Raw genomic sequence first — 18296 nt, 5'->3', positions numbered from 1 at the left:
CAAAGAAAGCCCGACCCAGCAAGGACTCAACATCTGTTTGATGTTGCTTTTCTGACCTTGTGGTTTGTGTGAACAGACAACCTGTTCAGAGTTTAGTAACCGTGAGGAAATCTGGAGCCCAAACATACTTTTCACATGATGACAGTTTTCAAGAGGGTAGGCCGTATGTAAGACACTCCATTCACCTCTGCCTCTCTCCCCTTTGTAACAAACTGGCCAGAGATATAAGTAGCAATTTAAAAATGAAAACACAAGAGGAAAATATGTGTAAATATTTGCTTTGGACATTTTTAAAAAATCTGTTCAAGAGTTAAATCGCTGCGTCTCGTGATCCAGCCAAGAGTCAGTTATTGCAATAAAGTTACGAAACAAAATCTCAGGCCAAAATACATATTTACTGTCAGTATTTTCTTTTCTTTTTTTAAAGGAGAGCCCTAAACCATGGTAGCAAAAAAAAAAAAATCTGTCCAAAGGCCACGCTGTCACTGGTGGTATGTTTGGTTCCAGGGTCACTCATTTTCCAGGAGGTGTGTGAAATAGCACTGACCCTACAAAACCCCTGGCACTGAAGTATGGCATGTCACAGGCCGGCCCTATAACATGGAACGCACGCACACACACACACACACACACACACACACACACAGTATCAACAGGTGGCCGCTGTGGATGGTGCATACTGTGTGAGAGTCACATTCACAGACACGCTGCTGCTTTTACAGAAGCCCTGAAACCCCAGGCGTTCCCTCAAGACTGTCATGATATACGTTGTAAATAAAGTTTATATTCATGGCAACATTATTATATTACATTATAAACCCCATGTATTCTTGATATTTCCCTCGAACACGGCTTTTCCCGTATGTCAGCCTGTTGAACGTGGTTTTCGTAACGTCTTTCCCAGCTGAACTTGACAATGGGCCAAACTGTTCTGTGTCTGCTGTCACCACAAGGTCATAATGTTGACACCATGCAAATTGCCTTCCCAGAATCCTTTGGGGATTTTAAGAAGCTCCCCTTCCAAATGATTTGCCTTTCATCCATTACGGGCCGCTAGCTCGCCAGGCTAATGCGACAGGTTGGCTACACTGTCTCTCAGTTATTCCCAGTGGGCATTACATCTACTTTAAACGCATGGCACTGCATTAATGACAGGCGAAGAAAAAGAGGGAACATTTTCTTATTATATCATTAAATATTATACATAACATTTAGCCTGGAACTGCAAAAGATGGTCTGTTGGTTTTGGAAGTCATGCTTTTGAATTTAGTATTATTGGTTGATTTTTGGCCCATGATCCTGCTTTTGATGAGCCAATTATTATGATTTCTCTATTTAATTAGGGCTGATAGATTATAGAAATAGGGTATTACGGTATTTCAAACCTAATAATTGAATGTATTTAAATAGATAAGCATCAATATACTGTAACCGACCTTAAGCTTGTCCCAGAGGAACACGTGGCAAGTTTTACAGATCAGTCAAATCCCCTTTTGTAAGTTATGAGTCAACCGCTCCCATTTCCCCAACCACCTCAGTTGTATCCAATGACTCAACCTCCCACCTCACCCCTCGCCTCTCACCCTCGCTTCACCCAACTCAATCTCAACCCTGCGTCCCTTCAGACACACCGGGGCCATTTCCGCTCTCTTCCCCACTCAACAAATATGTTCTTTGGAGCCCTTCCCAGAATACCTTGGCATGCACCCATGCCCACTCCCAATCTGCTCCCTTGCTTGACACGAGTCCAGAGGACAGCATGAGGGCAGTGACGGCAGCAGGGGGGGTACACCGTAGAGTTACTGCGCAGTCATGGTGCAGAAAGAAAAAGAAGGGGAAAAAAAGGGAAGGGAGGGAGAGAGGCTTACCTCATGCCCTCTTCTGTGTAACATAGCATTAATGTTTGGACATGGTTTGTCCTCAGTGGAAAGGCTGCTCAAAGTCAGCCCCCTGCTTTAACGTTTCACTCTTGGTGTCTTTGATGGAAACTGTGACTGCCTAACGACCGCGGTGAAGTTATGAACAAGTGATGAGAGGCTGGAGGGAGGGATGAGGGAAAGTTGGGAAGGGGCGAGAGAAGGTTGAGAGACAGACGGGTGGGGGGGTAAAAGTGGAGGGTGAGACAGGGAGAGTGATGGGGTGAACATAGTATATCATGCATGTGACTCATCTTCATTCTTTCTCCCATGAACCCATGATGGAAATGAATTTGGAGTCTTTTTGGACATTTTCTTAATGTTTTTTTAAACCAGAACACATCGTGTTTTAACAAAAAACCACAGGTTGAGGCTGAGTTTCAGTGTACTTCAGAGAACGACCCAAACAAAGGTCATCGTATCTTTCCACCTGTGCACATCAGCGGAATCATTCAGTTTTCATTAAGTCACATCTGTCACCCGTTTCCCTCATATTTGTCTTTAATTAGAAGTTGACTATAAAGTGCCACCAATACCTCGGCAAGCCTCTCCTCGGCCCCCGACTCCATATTTTCATCCCTCTCTGTTTGTCAAACCCTGTTTGTCCTCTCTCTCTCTCACACACACACACACACACACACACACACGCACCACTTCAGAACTGCTTTCTAAGGCTTGAGCAATCTCCCGGTAATGGTGTTTTTAAGTGGCCTGTTTGCATAGAGGGTCTACGGAGAGGGAGCCTGTGATAGAGCCAGTGACTAAGTGGGGCTTGTTACAGTGACTGAGCTCATATTCAGAGCCCAGTCATCCACTGGGGGACTGGCTGCTACTGTAGTCTGGCTGTGGTCTCCGAGCGATCACCAGCCAACACGGTTTTAGCAGTCTACTGTAATGTGACACTTGGGGATTTTTTTTTTTTCAAAGCGTGACGGCGATGTAGCGTATATGCAGCATTTAATGCCTTTTTATGTACGTCTGCATGTCCGTGTGTGTGTGTGTGTGTGTGTGTGTGTGTGTGTGTGTGAGAAACAACATTTTGTATTTGTATCTGTGTGTTGAATGCAGTAAACATCCTTTCTCTGATTTGATTTCCACCACAATAAGTCCACCTGAGTGCCCCTAAAGAATTACCAGTCCTCTCCCTTCATCTCGGCTTTAGTTTTCTTTTCATGGTTTTGTTTCAAATTTTCGGTGAAGCTATTTGCTTTTACTTGGCCATTGATAAAAGCGACATTAAAGCAGAGTGACTTTGATGCAGGGGGAGAGGAACCTTTTGGCAATGAGCCTTGATGAGACAGCCAGCCGGCCGGCCAGCCAGGTTTTCATTAGATGAATGCTGTGTGGGACTCGAGCCAGATAAGATGGGCGCCAACATACTGCAGCCAACCAATATAGTTATAGCAAGGTGCTCTCTATTTCACTTCCTCTACGTCACTGTCTTTCTTTGTGGAAGTCACTGTCTGTCTCTCCATCTGTACAACCACACAGAGAGGGGAAGGCTAGCCCCCAGAACTGCTTCCATGCCCTTTACAAATCAACACACCCACAGCGGTGATTTCCATAAAGATGTCTTGGCCCAGCTTTGCTTAAGAATAGGTCGACTGAAATAGGTAGCTTAGTGGTGAATGTCAGAGAGAGATCTGAGAGGCAGCGAGACACGGAGAATGAGAGGCGAGAGGAGGGAAAAAAAGAGAGGAAAGAAATGTGAAAAATTCAGAGGGTTCGTGGCTAAATTGTAGAACACGCTCCCATTCAACAGCTGTTGTTCAACACATCTATTTACAACACAGAATACTTCCTTTTATACACATTTCATGAAGTAGTTCAACACTCACAGGTTCAATTTGTGTCCTCATCAAGTGTCATTGAGAAAGTGTACAAAATTAATAATAATAGAGCACATTTCTTCCTCAAGCATCTTAAATGACAAATTAAGATTTAGATCCTAACAGGTTCAGAATTGCAAGAAGCTCTGCGGCAGCGAAGGTCAGTGGACAGACTCAGTGAAGGGCAGCTGTGTTATTCAAGGGCCAGTCTTTTGCTGGTAGTCACCATTTTGCCCCCAGACCATGTAGGATGCCCTGGATTCCCACAGATAATAATAGCTGCAGAGAGATGTGTTGAAGAGTACAGCTGGGGCACAACTTGTCCGCTCCGTCTGGTGACCGCACGCCATTTAAAAAGACATCCTGACAGGCTGCACAAGGCCACTGTGTTGCAGAGACATCAATTTGAGAGGATTAAACGTGTTATTTGCAGTGAATTCATGTGAAAAATAGTCACAAATAGTGGGCATCAGGGGGAGTAAATTAATTTTTTTATCTTGCAAAAAAATCCACAAAATCTACGTTTTTAGTTAATGACATATTGATTGGCAGCGCTGAGATAATTCAGCAAGGACATGAAATAAAGAAGAAGTAATTTACAGGTCATTCCTCACTGTCCGCTGGCCTCCACAAACATTTCCTCTGTTATGTTCAGCTATTCTGGGTCTTGCATTCCTTCGCCGGGGCCCCTTGACCTTGTCAAAGACGTGACACTAGGAATGACCCATACACAGGCGCATCCATTCACCCATACCTATGCAGTGTGTGTACTTGAAGAATGTGTGTTGGAACTGTTGAATGCATGAATATTTACGCCTTCCTATCGATTCCTGTGAGTTTACAGGTGTGATGAACGGTTTGACTTGCAATCTGCATCGGTACAGTGTGTTGAGTGGGCCGTTTTGTGTATTTATTCATGGCGTGGCAAATCCTCTCACTGATTGTTTTAACTTCTGAGAGCCTGTGCGTGTGCATTTACGTGTGTGTGTGTGTGTGTGTGTGTGTGTGTGTGTGTGTGTGTGATGCGACAGATAGCTGATATCTATCGGGGCGTTAAGCTGATTAGTGTGAACTGTGGCCAGGTTCATTTGCATACGTTTCTTATCTCATTAGATTGGTATCAGCCTCTGTCACCATGCGGGGCCTCGACCGGGATGTCTTCGTACCTCGCTCTGTAAGCACACACACACACACACACACACACACACACACAATCACCCTTGATGCCCCTGGCTAACAACAACACTAATGTGTAACACCAGCCACGAAGTGCAAGCTCCTCATCTCCCCCTTGTCACCAGCACTACCACGCCGCTGTCACGGCAACACATCACGTCTTCTCCTCGGGCCCCGGCGTGTCCCTGGTCTTATCAAGGTCATTAGCTGGCATCTCTAACTGCCATCTCTACACCGTCATCCTTTTTCTTCTCGTTTCCCTTTGTTTATCTTGGATTCTTTCTTTTTATTTCAGAGGGAAAATACTGCAAAAAAAAAGAAAGTCTCTGTGATTGTAGAACCCCTAAGATGTGTATATACTAAGACTTTGCTTAATGGAATTGCTTAATGAATCCAGTCAAATTGAATTCAGATCATTCAGAATAACGATGGCTTTCATGAGGCATATAAAAAAAACTCTGACGTCTCACTCCTGAGCTTCCTGTGTGACGACTGGTCTGTAGGAGCGCCCGTATCATTGACGTTCCCATTATTCCACTTCAACCCATGCCCTTGTGTTTTTGAAAACAGACATGTTAATCTTGTCAATTCAACTCCCCACCGGACATTTATGGAAGAATTAACACGCTGACCATGAGAACCATTAGACTATCAAAAACCCATGCATGAGGATGACCCTTTATTTTTACGAGCGCTGTACTCTTGACATGTTTATTGACAAATAAAAACAACACATCAGCTCGTTCTGACACGGTGCAAAACTGTAATTTCTTCTCCTTTGGACACGAGCAAGAATAACGCGACAACTACTCATCGGAAGATTCGCGGTTAGGCATTCCGACGTGAGAGAATCCGTTAGCTGGCGTTACAGCGGCGGCCTTGTTACGATGAGCCATTTGAAGAGGGTCCAGCTCTCACCAGCTGCCACTCGTGTGGTTTTGTCAGATGTTTAAAGATGCATCTGCTAGTAGATAACTATTTTTATTTACTATCACGCCTCCCATACCAAGGACGCGTTAGCACTTTGTTTTATGAGTTCTGTCAATAGTGCCACGCCTTCGGACAAACCAGTAACGTTGTTCTCATTTATCTATCAAGTGCTTGCCCACCTTGAGTGAGCGGACCGCACCGAGCGCTTGTTTCAGCGCTGCTCGGTTATCTCACGTACATATTTCCAATTTCAGACCACGGATACTGACGGAGACGTACTCTTTATATCTCCGCCTGGGCGGCCGGTGGAGACACAGCGAGGTCATATTCATTTTTAGTCGGAGCTAAGAGCTCGGGTTCCAGTCTGCCGAGGTTAACGTGTGTCTACCTATAGACGTTTTAAGCACCGCTCGGTTCATAAATAATTCAAAACTGATCTTAGCTTTTTAATTACCTTATCACTTTCTCCCGTCAAGGAATACACAGCCGTGTGGCATTTCATACGCTACGTGACAGGTTTCGGCATGTGCAACTTGAAGATGGGAAGAAAAGAACATGAGATAAGAGTGTGTGTGTGTGTGTGTGTGTGTGTGTGTGTGTGGATTAAAATAGTTAATTGGCTTAGATCAATTTTCACAATATCTTCACTATTCTCATATTCTCTCCACAAGTGTTGCTAATCAGTTTCACGTCATTGTTTGCACCAGGATTTGTGTGAACAATAATGTGAGCGTGTATCTGATCTGGATTCCATCTCATTATTCGAACCACGTTTATTCACGATCAGCACGTCTGGAGATGATTCATTCTGCAAGTAATTTAACAAGCTGATGGACTTTTAACAAGAGAATAATCACAACTCTGACCTTGACCCTGATGGTTTAGGGCAAGGGTCTCAAACTCAACTTACCTGTGGGTCTGGATGAGGCTGGGCCACATCAAGTATTCCACAAAAAAAGGGCTTCAAGTATTCCAAAAAAAGTACAACCGATCCAATCTTCTTAATCTTTTCTAATAACAATTCAGAACATGCAGAATATGAACGGTCCTTCAGAACATAGGCTTCTCTTACTTCCTCCTACTATATACCATATTCAGGTGTGCTCAATAGTCCGGAAATTACGGTACAAGTGACCAACGTTGCTAATTCTTGTTGTTGTCATGAGCTATGGTAGCCCACAAGTGTTAAAAAATGACACAAGCAGATCAAGTGAAGAAAAAAAACGTGTGGACTGCAATAACACCATTTGATTTCAGGGCCTCTGAGGTATCCTGAACCTTACTGAGTCAGAGCCAAACAGACCAACAAATACAACACTGAGTAAGGTCAGTACAGTGTGGGACATTAGTGAAAGGAACATAGCGTTAGACTATAAAAACTTAAAACACTGCAGGCGTCAAATGGGGTTCAATGTGCTCAACATGAACCACGTCCTTGCAACATCATGTGTATCTCCAACAACCCACGCAGTGCCATGCATGACTTTTCACACCTTTACACTGTGATGAGTCATATTTTTGAAAAGACACATTGTAGTTTTATAGCAATATTATAAAGATGTGGGAGGAGGTGACGAAGTGTTGTGCTCACTATAAAATACTCTGAATTTGACCCCTAATTATATTCTTTTACTTCCACTATGCAATAGAGAGGCGATCATGTACAGAATTATAAAACACTCTAAGTTGCACATGTTCAGATTATGACTTTATGGTTTATAGTGATTTAATACCAACTGCCTCATTTTGGTGCTTTTTTCCGTTTCTTCACACTTCAACTTTATATCTGTTTTACAAATGAACGAGGAGCAGATCAATCATTCTTTCTGTGGGTAATGTCAGCCGCTTCAGACGTGACAACAGTTCATCCCTGACCTCTCCTCCGTAGAAGTGGAAGCCTCAGATTTTGACACGAGACACTCCCACAGTTTACCTCACTTTTCTTTGCCCCGTTACCTCCTCGGCGATGAAACGAGTACATGTACATGCCTGCGGGTTAACAGTTAGTAGGAGTTAGTGGGGAAGAGAGAGCTGCAGAGACAGCCCCTCACATCTCTGTTCCCTTCAAGAGGCTAATGCTTTATTTATAACGCTGCACCCCCCAGGTGCACACCTCAGGTCCCTGCACAGCCCCTTCTCTTCCCCATAGGTATACCCTGCGCCTCTGCCTGGCACCGCGCTACCTAGCGCACCTTCACACGCCTTCCCTTTCAACATCCCACTCCTGCGGCTGCATAAGAGGAGGAAGTTGAGGAGATAGATACAAAGACTTGGTGTGACGCACATGCAATCTGCAGACTGAAGCGGTTTCACAGCCATGGTCTCCAATGTCTCGCTGCAGTTCTCTCGTGTGTCGGAGAGAAAGAACTGAATCCCCTATCCTCCAGCCCTGCTCACTCCCACCGAGCCAAAGAAAAGCCACAGAGGAGAAAGAGGGAGCGAGAGGGATGGGGGGGGAAAAGAAATATGGAGGAACACTAAAGGAATGGAGAAGTAGAATCGAATGGGAGGTGAATGGAGAAGACAAAGACGTGGGAGGGGGGTTAGAGGAGAAAGGAGAGATTGAAGAAAGCATGATAAAGAGGGAAAGAAATAGTGTCTCGCTTCTTTTTAAACTTGGAGATGCTCAATCCCTTCTTCTCACTTCAACCTGCATTTCTGGGTCACTAGAGACATTTAAACTGCACTTATAATTAACAGCTATTTTTAAACAGGGAGGGAGAAGTGGAGCGGTGGCGAGGTACAAAAGCATTAAAATTGCCCCAGATTCGCTATTGAATAGGACACATCAAGGCAATATGCTGGCAGATCAAAGTGAGCGAGGAGAAAGGAGACAGGGCCGATCAGTGGGGATAAATTGTTCCCTTTATAATGGCATAAGAATAGACCTCTTTGCAGCTGAAACAATTTAATAACTGCATTCATTACCTCTGTCCAGCCTGTCTCTCCGTCTGTCTGCTGCACAATGTGCAACCGCCTTTGCCATGCGCTACCTCCCTTTTCTCTTTGTCTCCCCAACTTATCACCTCATCCCTTTTCTATCCCTCACATCTTTCAGTCCTTGTTTTGTCTCCTCCTCCTCCTCCCTCCACCGATCCTCCGCCGGGTCTAGCATCCTCCAACCGTCCTCTCCAGCCCCTCGTCCCCATCGTCTCGCCTCTGCTCCTGCACGCTCCAGCAGTAGCTGCAGCAACACAGAGGTTCCACTGAGCCAATGCGCTGCAGGCCCCACAATGAAGATGTGCAATGTCTGACACTCTTGGAATGAGAGCCCTAATAGAAGGGGAAGCGGTTATCACAGAGCTCCCCCAGGACCAGCCTCTGTGTGCCTGACGCTAATTATGGCGCATGCAAATGAATGTGCAGCATTAAAGTCAGGAGGACTGCCTGACTCTGTGTGTGTGGAGGGGTTTTGTGTCAGCGTGTGCATGCTGCTGGGTTTTGCATGACTGTGTGTGTGTGTGTGTGTGTGTGTGTGTGTGTGTGTGTGTGTGTGTGTGTGTGTGTGTGTGTGTGTGTCGCTGCACAGCAGGGACAAATCACCAGGCCAATCCCCTTTTACCTTTTCACTCCCACAATGGTTTAGATACTTACACTGATTCATTCTGTATTCTTTTATTCATTAGTATAGACTCAAGGAGTAGGCCATGCATCAAGGATTAGGATGAAGAAACAGGCAATAACACAACCCCTATCTCTCTCTCTCTCTCTCTCTCTCTCTCTCTCTCTCTCTCTCTCTCTCTCTCTCTCTCTCTCTGAGATTGAGCAGAGAGGATCTCACAGGAGGATTCCTATAAATACATCTCCCTCACATTCACAAGCAACCTCTCCAAGAGGGCGTATTTATTAAAACCATTTTGTCTTCCCTTTGTGCCCTTTGTATCCTTGTGTGTGTGTGTGTGTGTGTGTGTGTGCGTGTGTGTGTGTGTGTGTGTGTGTGTGTGTGTGTGTGTGTGTGTGTGTGTGTGTGTGTGTGTGTGTGTGTGTGTGTGTGTGTGCATCCGTTGCTCCGATGTGCATATCGGCATATGTTTCTGAGTGGGTTGTATGTGTTTATTTGTACACATTTAATGTTCTCAGTATGTGTTTGTGCCGGTACTTTTATGTAACAACCCATATCTGTTTTTCCATCGTGTGTGTGTGTGTGTGTGTGTGTGTGTGTGTGTGTGTGTGTGTGTGTGTGTGTGTGTGTGTGTGTGTGTGTTTTTGCAGTCTATATGTTGGCCATCTTATCTCCCCATTAGCCTCTTGTGCCCTGACCAGTATTCCCTTTCTCCCCTTCCTGCTTTCTCTAATGGGTAATTTAGCCATGCTCGCCTGACATCTAGCCTATTCCTTGTTTAGTTGCCATGGCTACGCAGGCCTATGGATTGCTCCCTTGCTCCCCTGGCCTCGCTGTGGATGCTATAGATGTCTCAACTATTAGAGGGCAGAACTGCTAAATACAGAGCACACACCATGCACACTTCTACACAACACAGATAAACAATTAAGGCTATGAATATAGATTCATCTCTCAGAATCTGTTATAAGCGCTGGAAGTCACAGTAATCATGAAGGTGATGGCGATGGTGTTTTGATGACATGTTAACGGCGTAATAAATTCACTTTTAAAGACCAATATAATGGTTTTAGTTGTTATTTTTAACACCACGGTTGCATCGGATCATAATCCTTTCAGTAAGACGTCCAACGTGTATTAAGTGATTTGATTGTTTTGGTGACGGTCGGACACATTGGAAGGAAACGTGTCTGTTTATAGCAGGTCATGTTTTACACCTCGGTACGTCTTAGTCTTCCAAGGTCGACCGCATCGTACTGACCCAGCATAATCGTTCTGCAAGATAATAAGATAATACCATAAATCTGTGTATACTCATCACAGGTAATTGTTAGCGTAACCGTTTTTTTTTCTTTTTACTGCGCTGTATTTTTTCCTGAGGTTTTATCGTTTCTATTCCCGTTACGACAGACCTGCTGTCCTCGCCGTCTGATAGATGAAGCTCTTAACCTAAACACCAGCAGAGGCCAAGCTAGATGAGTCATGTGGAAGTTACAGAACGTGTGTGCACATTTGTCCGGTATCGATTTTTATTTTCATTTTCTTAGTGGAAAATTTAAAACGTATTTAAAAAGTGTGCAGTCTGTCATCAGTTTTGTGAGGTCATTGTATAAGATGCTGCTTTCTGCAAAAGCTACACATGGGAGAAGGAGAACAGTCGCTCTGGATCTTCTCTCTCCTTCTCATTCCTTCTGCAGGAGTTGGAGGTGGAGGGGTTGCATAGCGAGGGGCTCCGGGGTCAGAACAAACAAACAAACGTGCTTGAAGTCTCGTGCTTTTGTAGACAATATTATTGTCTTTGAAGTTTCCACCATCGCCGAAGCAAAGGAGCAAGCGCGAGGAGGCAAACGGGTGTAGAGAGAGCGAGCATGGGGAGAGCAGCGAGGGAAGGAGAACAAGTTACAGAAGTGTGAAGCCCTTGAGTTGAAACTGTGCCTTGCCTGGGCCTACAGAGAGCAGATGACAGTAGCTTTGGTTTCTTTTGCGGAGCTCACAGTACTTTTGCCTTACGTAACCCCTCCCATTGTGCTTTTTCAATTATTTGGGGAGAAATCTTAAGTATGCACTTTAAAAGTTAATGCTTTCATGTGTTCCGGAGTAGGGGGAAGAGAGGGGGCGCACCGCGGATCACACATAAAGGAGACGGCGCTGACAAGTTTGCAGAATATCGACAATTATAATATTCTATAAGGTATATCAGCGGAGTTTAACTGTGTGCAGCAGTATTTTGGGAAACAGAGAGAGAGAACACTGAAAGAAGCATGTAGCATTGTCAGAACAGATGCAAGCAGTGCAAACTCAAGACATTCCTATTCCCCCCCCCCATCCCAGATTCCCCTTAAGGTGCCCCTTACCCCCCCTTCTCCCCTCCTCTTGCTTCTCTGTGAGGTTAAAGCGCACCTTCCCACTAAAGGGCTCTGGGGTCACGCATCTGCATGTGAAATGTGAACCCGCTGACATTCCAGGGCAGCCCTAAGCCGTGCAGTCCTTTTGTTCACTGCGGTGCCAGTGTCAGGCCTAACAAGCCCGCCAAGGCTCTCTGACAGAGGGGAGAGGAGGACGGGGAGAGAGGGTGGTGTGTTATTGATGCCCTCCGCAAACCATCCGTTTTCACACAAGACAAAGAAAAGCAACGTTTTTCTTGATTGAAATGGTAACGCAGGTAGTTCCCCCCCCCCCCCCCCCCCCCCCAGCTAGCTTGTTGCCACGAGCTAGCGGTAGCGCCGAATGCTTTGAGTATGTTAAAATGGTAACATATGGACGGGTGAGGGGGTCTATATATTGAATAAGGTCATGGCAACCATGAATAAACAGGTTTCCTTGACAACAGTGCAGACGTTAGTGACTGCAAGACCAATGATGGCACCAGAACTGATTATATTCGACTTCATATGAAAACTACATTTACAATCTGGAATGCCGTTTCCATACCGTCCGTGATTTTTGAATCCTCGAAATTGCGATTAAAGCCGGAGTGTTTAACCTCCAACACAAGACTTTTCAGGCGGACTTCGGTGGACATGCAAGCTCTTTTAAATCAGGCAGCACACAGAGGTGCTGAGGCAGGGGCTGGGGTCCTTTTCAGCCTGTGAATTAAGTTCTGAGGCACAAAGGGCAGCTATTCACCAGCCAGTGATGGACTTCACACCAGCCTTTATGTCCTCACTGGCAGGCAGAGAGTGAGAGAGAAAGGGGGGGGGGGGGGGGGGGGGAGGTTGTGAGGAATAAGGGGGAAAACAGAGACGTTGCTCGGGAAGTAGTAGTGTGGATTGGCAAACATTTTGGAGTAGAAAGAAGTACGTGACCAAAGGTATTCCTAGATATGTTCATGTTGATGTTCAAATTCTTGCATGTAAGGGTTGAAAGGACTGTTAGTCAACAGGTGTCACCCATTTTAAAGTACAAAACAAGAGATTAGGTCTCTCCGAGCACTACAGCTTCGATGCTGGAGGAAACAAACGCACACTCGGCCTCGAGGCCAAGGCTTCGTCCGTACATGCCGTTGCCACCCGTCTACGAGGTCAAACCCACGCACACTTACACACACACGTGACACCGCGCAAAACATGCCCACGGCCCGCCTCCCCGTCCACTTTTACTTACTCTAACATATTGTAAGTAGGGCCTGACACTCCCGTCCCACATTCCTCTCCCTCGGGAGCTCGGTGCTGTGTGAGTGATTCAGTTAGCGCTACTGCATTAGAGCTGTCCATCCATCCGGTCTGCTTTTCCAAACACATCCATCCCGGTCCTAGTTAAAACACTGGGGGATCTCCTCCACTCCACCTCCACCCCATCCCCCCCCCCCCCCCCCCCCCCCCCCAAAGTCTTTTATGATGTCCATAAAATGGAAGAGTGCAGCTTTACTTGAACTAATAATATCTGAGCTTACAGGGCCGTGATTGATGATCTTTAAAGCCAGCCCGATCGGTCTCATCTTTCTTCAGATTTTTATCACTGACTTGTTTGCAGTCATGTGCAATCACAGGCACCGGGAGAGGTAACAAGTGCTTGATGTATGATGCTTGAGCCACTTTTGTCAGCTGCACATTTCCCTTCTCTCCCTTCGCTTTTGTTTTTTTTCTTTTCTTTTTTTTCTCGTTTTCTATTTTAACCCCAGGCTTGTATATGTTGCCTCTCTTGAATTGTTTGCAGACTGTTGGTTTTACTGTGTTCTCTCTGTCCTTCTCTCTCTCTCTGCCTTTCTTCTTTTTTTTTTCAGATGGTGGGAATGTCTTCTCCTGGGGGATGGGGCAAGAGGTGAGCCAAACATTTTTTTTCCACTTTTGGCCCTGCCAGTAGAGGCAGACTTAGAACAACACAAGTGATCGGTCTTTCTCTCTCGGATACGTCCTCGACCGGCTTCCATTTTTAAGACATTTTCAGGCTTTTTCTTCCAGAGTGGAGATTAAAAGGTTTCGGATGGAGATCTGTGTCCTCCTTATGGAGCACTTCATAACCGCGCCATGAACGCACATCTTTTTAAATTCCATAAATCACCTTTTATGGGATCTGCTGTTTATCCATTTCAACTCCTCTGCTTCACGTGTACGAATCAGGAAATCCTCAACTATAGTTTATGTATGTGCATTCCCTTTTGAGTGTGCACAGCCAAAAGTGTGTGTGTGTGTGTGTGTGTGTGTGTGTTTGTTGGTCCTGTCTTGTCTCTCCTCCCCTGTTAGATAAAGAATCCCGCCTGTCACAGAGGATTGTTCTGGCCTTTCATTTAAGACGTTCTTTAAAGAGCCACATCATTACGCAGCCCTCAGACGGAGCCCCGGGAGTGTAAAACCTAAGGCCCACCTCAATCCCTCTGTTTCCCCTCTCTGGTTTCTCTTTCCTTCCTGGCTTTGGTGCTTATCTGCGAGGTCGTTTGAAACCCCCAAAAAATGTGACCACTTTTTTAACAACGTGACAGTGAGGATGACGCACTGCCAGGACAGTGAAACAAACATGTAGGTGAAGGTTAGAGAGACATGGGGAGCAATGAAAATGTTAGACATCAGTTGTTATGAGCTTTGACGTGGCCTTGGCTTCCACGCTGCGCTCTTCCAGGGTGGCTTGTAGTCTAACTAGACTCATTGGATTTTCATAGGCGTTCTTGCATCTATATAACTCTATATTAGTCTCTGCAAGGGCACCGTCTCTCTCTCTCTCTCCCCCCCCTCGTCGTGCTCTCTCTTTCTCCTCTGCCTCCATCTCTCCTATCTTCCTGCCCTCTCTCTCTCCTCTGTCTTGGAGCCGTTCTGATGATTGATTGTTTCTCTGTGCAGTCTGACAGGATGTAGCACTCTCTCGGCCCCAGGGGCCCCAAGCAGACTGCACCACCTGATTAAGACTCCTCCTGTAATCAGCCGCACAGTGCCACACCGAAACGACTCCCGTCAACACGCAAAAAAATAAGAAAGGTTCCACCCCCTCTGAAAGATAACTCTTTGTTTGTCGCTGGAAAAGAGGGGGCCATCTTGAACTTTTTTTTTTTTTTTATACCTTTCTCTCTGGGGCTTAAAGGCTCGTTTGTATCAGTAACAGCAGAAAAAGTAGAAAAGCAAAAGGTCTTAAACCTAATAAAGTTTTCCGCTGCCTTACCAAGGTAAACCCAGGCAGCTCTAACCCTATTATGTCTGGTAATAGTATTACTGATAGAAATCTCGTTGTTTTCCTCCTATTGAGTCTAAAAGACGGACGGCCTGCGCTGTATCACATGATTGAGGTGAGAAGGAATTTGAATGATGTCAAAGAGCGCGTGCCACAGCCAGAATCAATATGGCAACAGCATAACGGCGAGACAAATGAGTGTCAAAGGAAGAAGTGGAACGAAAAGTGGTCTATCAGACGTTTTGTGGAGTAAACAATCACTTTTACTTCTTCTTTTAATATAAAAAAATGTCAAATGTTCATATCTAAGTAGTTATTACTCCTATCAGAGGTTATTTCATTAACCAGTGAGCCAGTTTAACTGATGGCGTCCAACCAATTAGAGACACATACATCGGCAGTCTAGAGTCATGTCTCGATTCCTAATGTCAGCCGGGTGATAAAAGGGTCAACTGTCTGCTGAAGTTGTGTCAGAGAGTTCAACTGGCCGGAGACCTGAATTGACATAACGTCCAATAGACCTCTAATGCGAGCTCTAAGCAGCCTAAGTAATGAGGTAGGCGGCGAGGAAGGAAAGCTGCTCTCTCACACGAAGCAGAAACAGCACAGAGATGAGCTGCAGATTACACTTTATCTGCATTAACAAATGAATCGCAAAAACTATGAAAAATCCTGGAAAAATCAATTGGTTGTCGAAGGAAAATTGAGGACGACGACGGGAAAGCGGAGAGAGCAATGGCTGCATGTGTAGCTGTCATTTAGAATCACAAACAGACACTACTTTTCATGCTTTAATTCAATGCATTGTTATCAACTGAGCAGTGACAGCATGTATGTGTTTACGTATGTCTGAAAGTATGGCCTCAGATCAGTGTCTGTCCATTGCAATCCCGTCTCTAATGTAACGATGAGAGCGACTCATCATTCCGGCATGGTAAATAATAAGTGAGCCGGCCTGGTGATGGTGGGAACCCCCGGGCCTGGTTCCAACACAGTTCAGGCCTCATCGAACCCTGGGCCCGTTCCAAATTGATGCTAATACGGTCTGGGCCTCTACAGTAGAATAAAATGAGTGTGAAAGGAGAGAACATAAGGAAAAAAGGATAATGACGTTTAAAAAAACAATGCATGTGTGCATGTATCGCTACGGCATCGTCGCCCGTGGGTGCGTTGGGTATTTCACCTCGCTCACATTTATATCTGTCTGTGTTTTCCCCTTCCCTTCCTGCTGATGCCATCAGTACACACGTTGTGACTGATGACAGTCGTTGCCACAGTCTGATGCTCCGCTGCTTAATGTCCTTTTTTTTTTGTTTATTAATTAACTGCAGGACATATATGCTGAGAGACACCTATTGATTCAGCTGCTGCATTAATTGATTTTGTGCTTCACTAATCATATTGTTGCTGCGAGATCATTACGAGGCCCCGGTGCTCCCTTTTGTGGTGGAGGATTGTGTGTTGATAAACTGTGCCGCGCTCGGTTCCGCGGGTGACGTGGTGAGTGCAGTTTGTCATTCGAACGGATATCTCTCAACTTGTGTTATGTGGCGGTGCGTCGACGATAGACGGAGAAGAGGAAGTCATAACGCATTCTTCATCAACATTAATGCAATCTATAATTGTTAACACCAACAGAACACTTGTAGTGTTTGTTTTTAATTGTTTTGATAGCAGTGGCATTGAATTTATAGCCGAATAGTGAAAAAGAAATAAAATATAAAGGTAAACCTGGATTACGTTGTAGAAAACAGGCAGGAGAACTCTGACAGCTAAGAAAAGGTGAGCGTGTCCTCCTGATATAACACACTGCTCTCCTATCATTGAAACAAACAGAATCCAGTGTTTGTGTGTTTTCCGACTGCCAGCGGCTCCCTAGCGAGTCTGACCGGGGGTTACAGTGTAACCAAAGCGTCTGTCTCCTGCTCACCACCCAGATCAGTCTGTTCAGCTCGACTGGGCCCAGTTGTCTTGGTTTCATACTGACGACTGTCTGGGAAAAGGTCTGTCTGGGGTTCAAGTACATTAAAGTCATCCGCTCCCCTCCCACTGAGCACCAACACAGATGGCTCCAGATGCAGCTGGCACAGCATGGAGCAGCACCTGACAGTGCTCATTCACTCAGACACACACACCGAAATACACACATGCAAGGGAAGACACACACACACACACTCAGGTGCACAAAGGTATGGACGCATCTGCTCACTTACTGTACCTAAATGCCAGTAAAATCACACACACACACACACATACACTCACAACAATAAATACATAAACACACACACTCACAGCAGGAACATATGCTGCCACGCATCTACAAATCCTCACAGTAGCACACATACGAATAGGCAATTAAAGACCCAGATTACTGCATGGCACACACACACACACACACACACAATGTAAACCCACACATATTGCGCTCACTTTCAAACATATGCCAGGGCATGCCGGTGTGCACATGAGCGCGGGGCAGAAAGCCCTTTATCTCTGCAGGAGCGAGCAGGGAAGAGGGGAGCAGGACAGCTGAGAGGAGTCAAATTGAGCAGCCTCACCATTTCAAACCGGGATGTAAATTGAGGACAACGCAATCTATTGTACTGCGCAAGATGCTATGGTTATTAAGCCTTTGTGTTTGAGTGGAGTTGTTCCACACCGATGAGGGATTGCATTGCCAGGCAGGCGTACGAGATGGTAAATGAAACATGAAACACGGTAGAATTTTTTGCCCGGTGAAAGAAATATGCAGTGTGCTGTTTTCACTATTTCCTCCTCGGTGACAGATATTTGAGCTTAGATGAATTACCAGTTGCCGGTGTCATACATAACCTTACACAGCAGATATTATAACAGAGCTTCACTTAAATGACGGTACTCCGGAGGTGATGTACTAGTCCTCTTTGACAAATGTAACAACCGTGTTTATATTCAGGAACGGCAGGGCTGAATTAGAATGAGATGATGGATCTGAGTCACAAAATTGGACTAACCCTTTTTTTTTTCATTCCTAAAAATGTAACTAACCACTCAGGCATGTGTCTTTATTTAACTACTCCGTCAATGAGTGATGAGATCATTTTCATCACTTTTATTTAATCCTGGACTGACAGGATATCATTGTTCTGCTTGCAGGGACAGCTCGGACTCGGGGAGGACTGGATTCATGTTCTCGCTCCTCGTCTGCTGAGCTATTCACAGCTAGCCGAGGTCACGCAGATACAAGCGGGGGACAGCTACAGTGCAGCCGTCACAGGTGAGCCCAGCAGCCAACCTCTGCTGTAT

At 45.4% G+C, this 18296-nt stretch overlaps 2 protein-coding genes across 2 annotated transcripts in view; one reads left to right on the top strand and one right to left on the bottom strand.

Annotated features, from left to right (window-relative positions):
- Positions 1 to 18296, top strand: part of LOC311023748 (serine/threonine-protein kinase Nek9-like) — a 268007-nt gene that overhangs the window by 238174 nt on the left and 11537 nt on the right. The window contains exons 7-8 of the mRNA XM_084025764.1: positions 13636 to 13673; positions 18147 to 18267. Coding sequence (XP_083881890.1) covers positions 13636 to 13673; positions 18147 to 18267 — 159 coding nt within the window. The remainder of the gene's footprint in view (positions 1 to 13635; positions 13674 to 18146; positions 18268 to 18296) is intronic.
- The window catches only part of mctp1a (multiple C2 domains, transmembrane 1a), a 455748-nt gene continuing 443968 nt past the window's right edge, over positions 6517 to 18296 (bottom strand). The window contains exon 23 of the transcript XR_014598230.1: positions 6517 to 6527. The gene's annotated coding sequence lies outside the window, so the exon portion shown is untranslated. The remainder of the gene's footprint in view (positions 6528 to 18296) is intronic.

Source organism: Eutrigla gurnardus (genome assembly GCF_963514095.1).
Source record: "Eutrigla gurnardus genome assembly, chromosome: 13".
Classification (NCBI taxonomy): Eukaryota; Metazoa; Chordata; class Actinopteri; order Perciformes; family Triglidae; genus Eutrigla; species Eutrigla gurnardus.
This window is presented reverse-complemented; position numbering and strand designations above follow the sequence as displayed.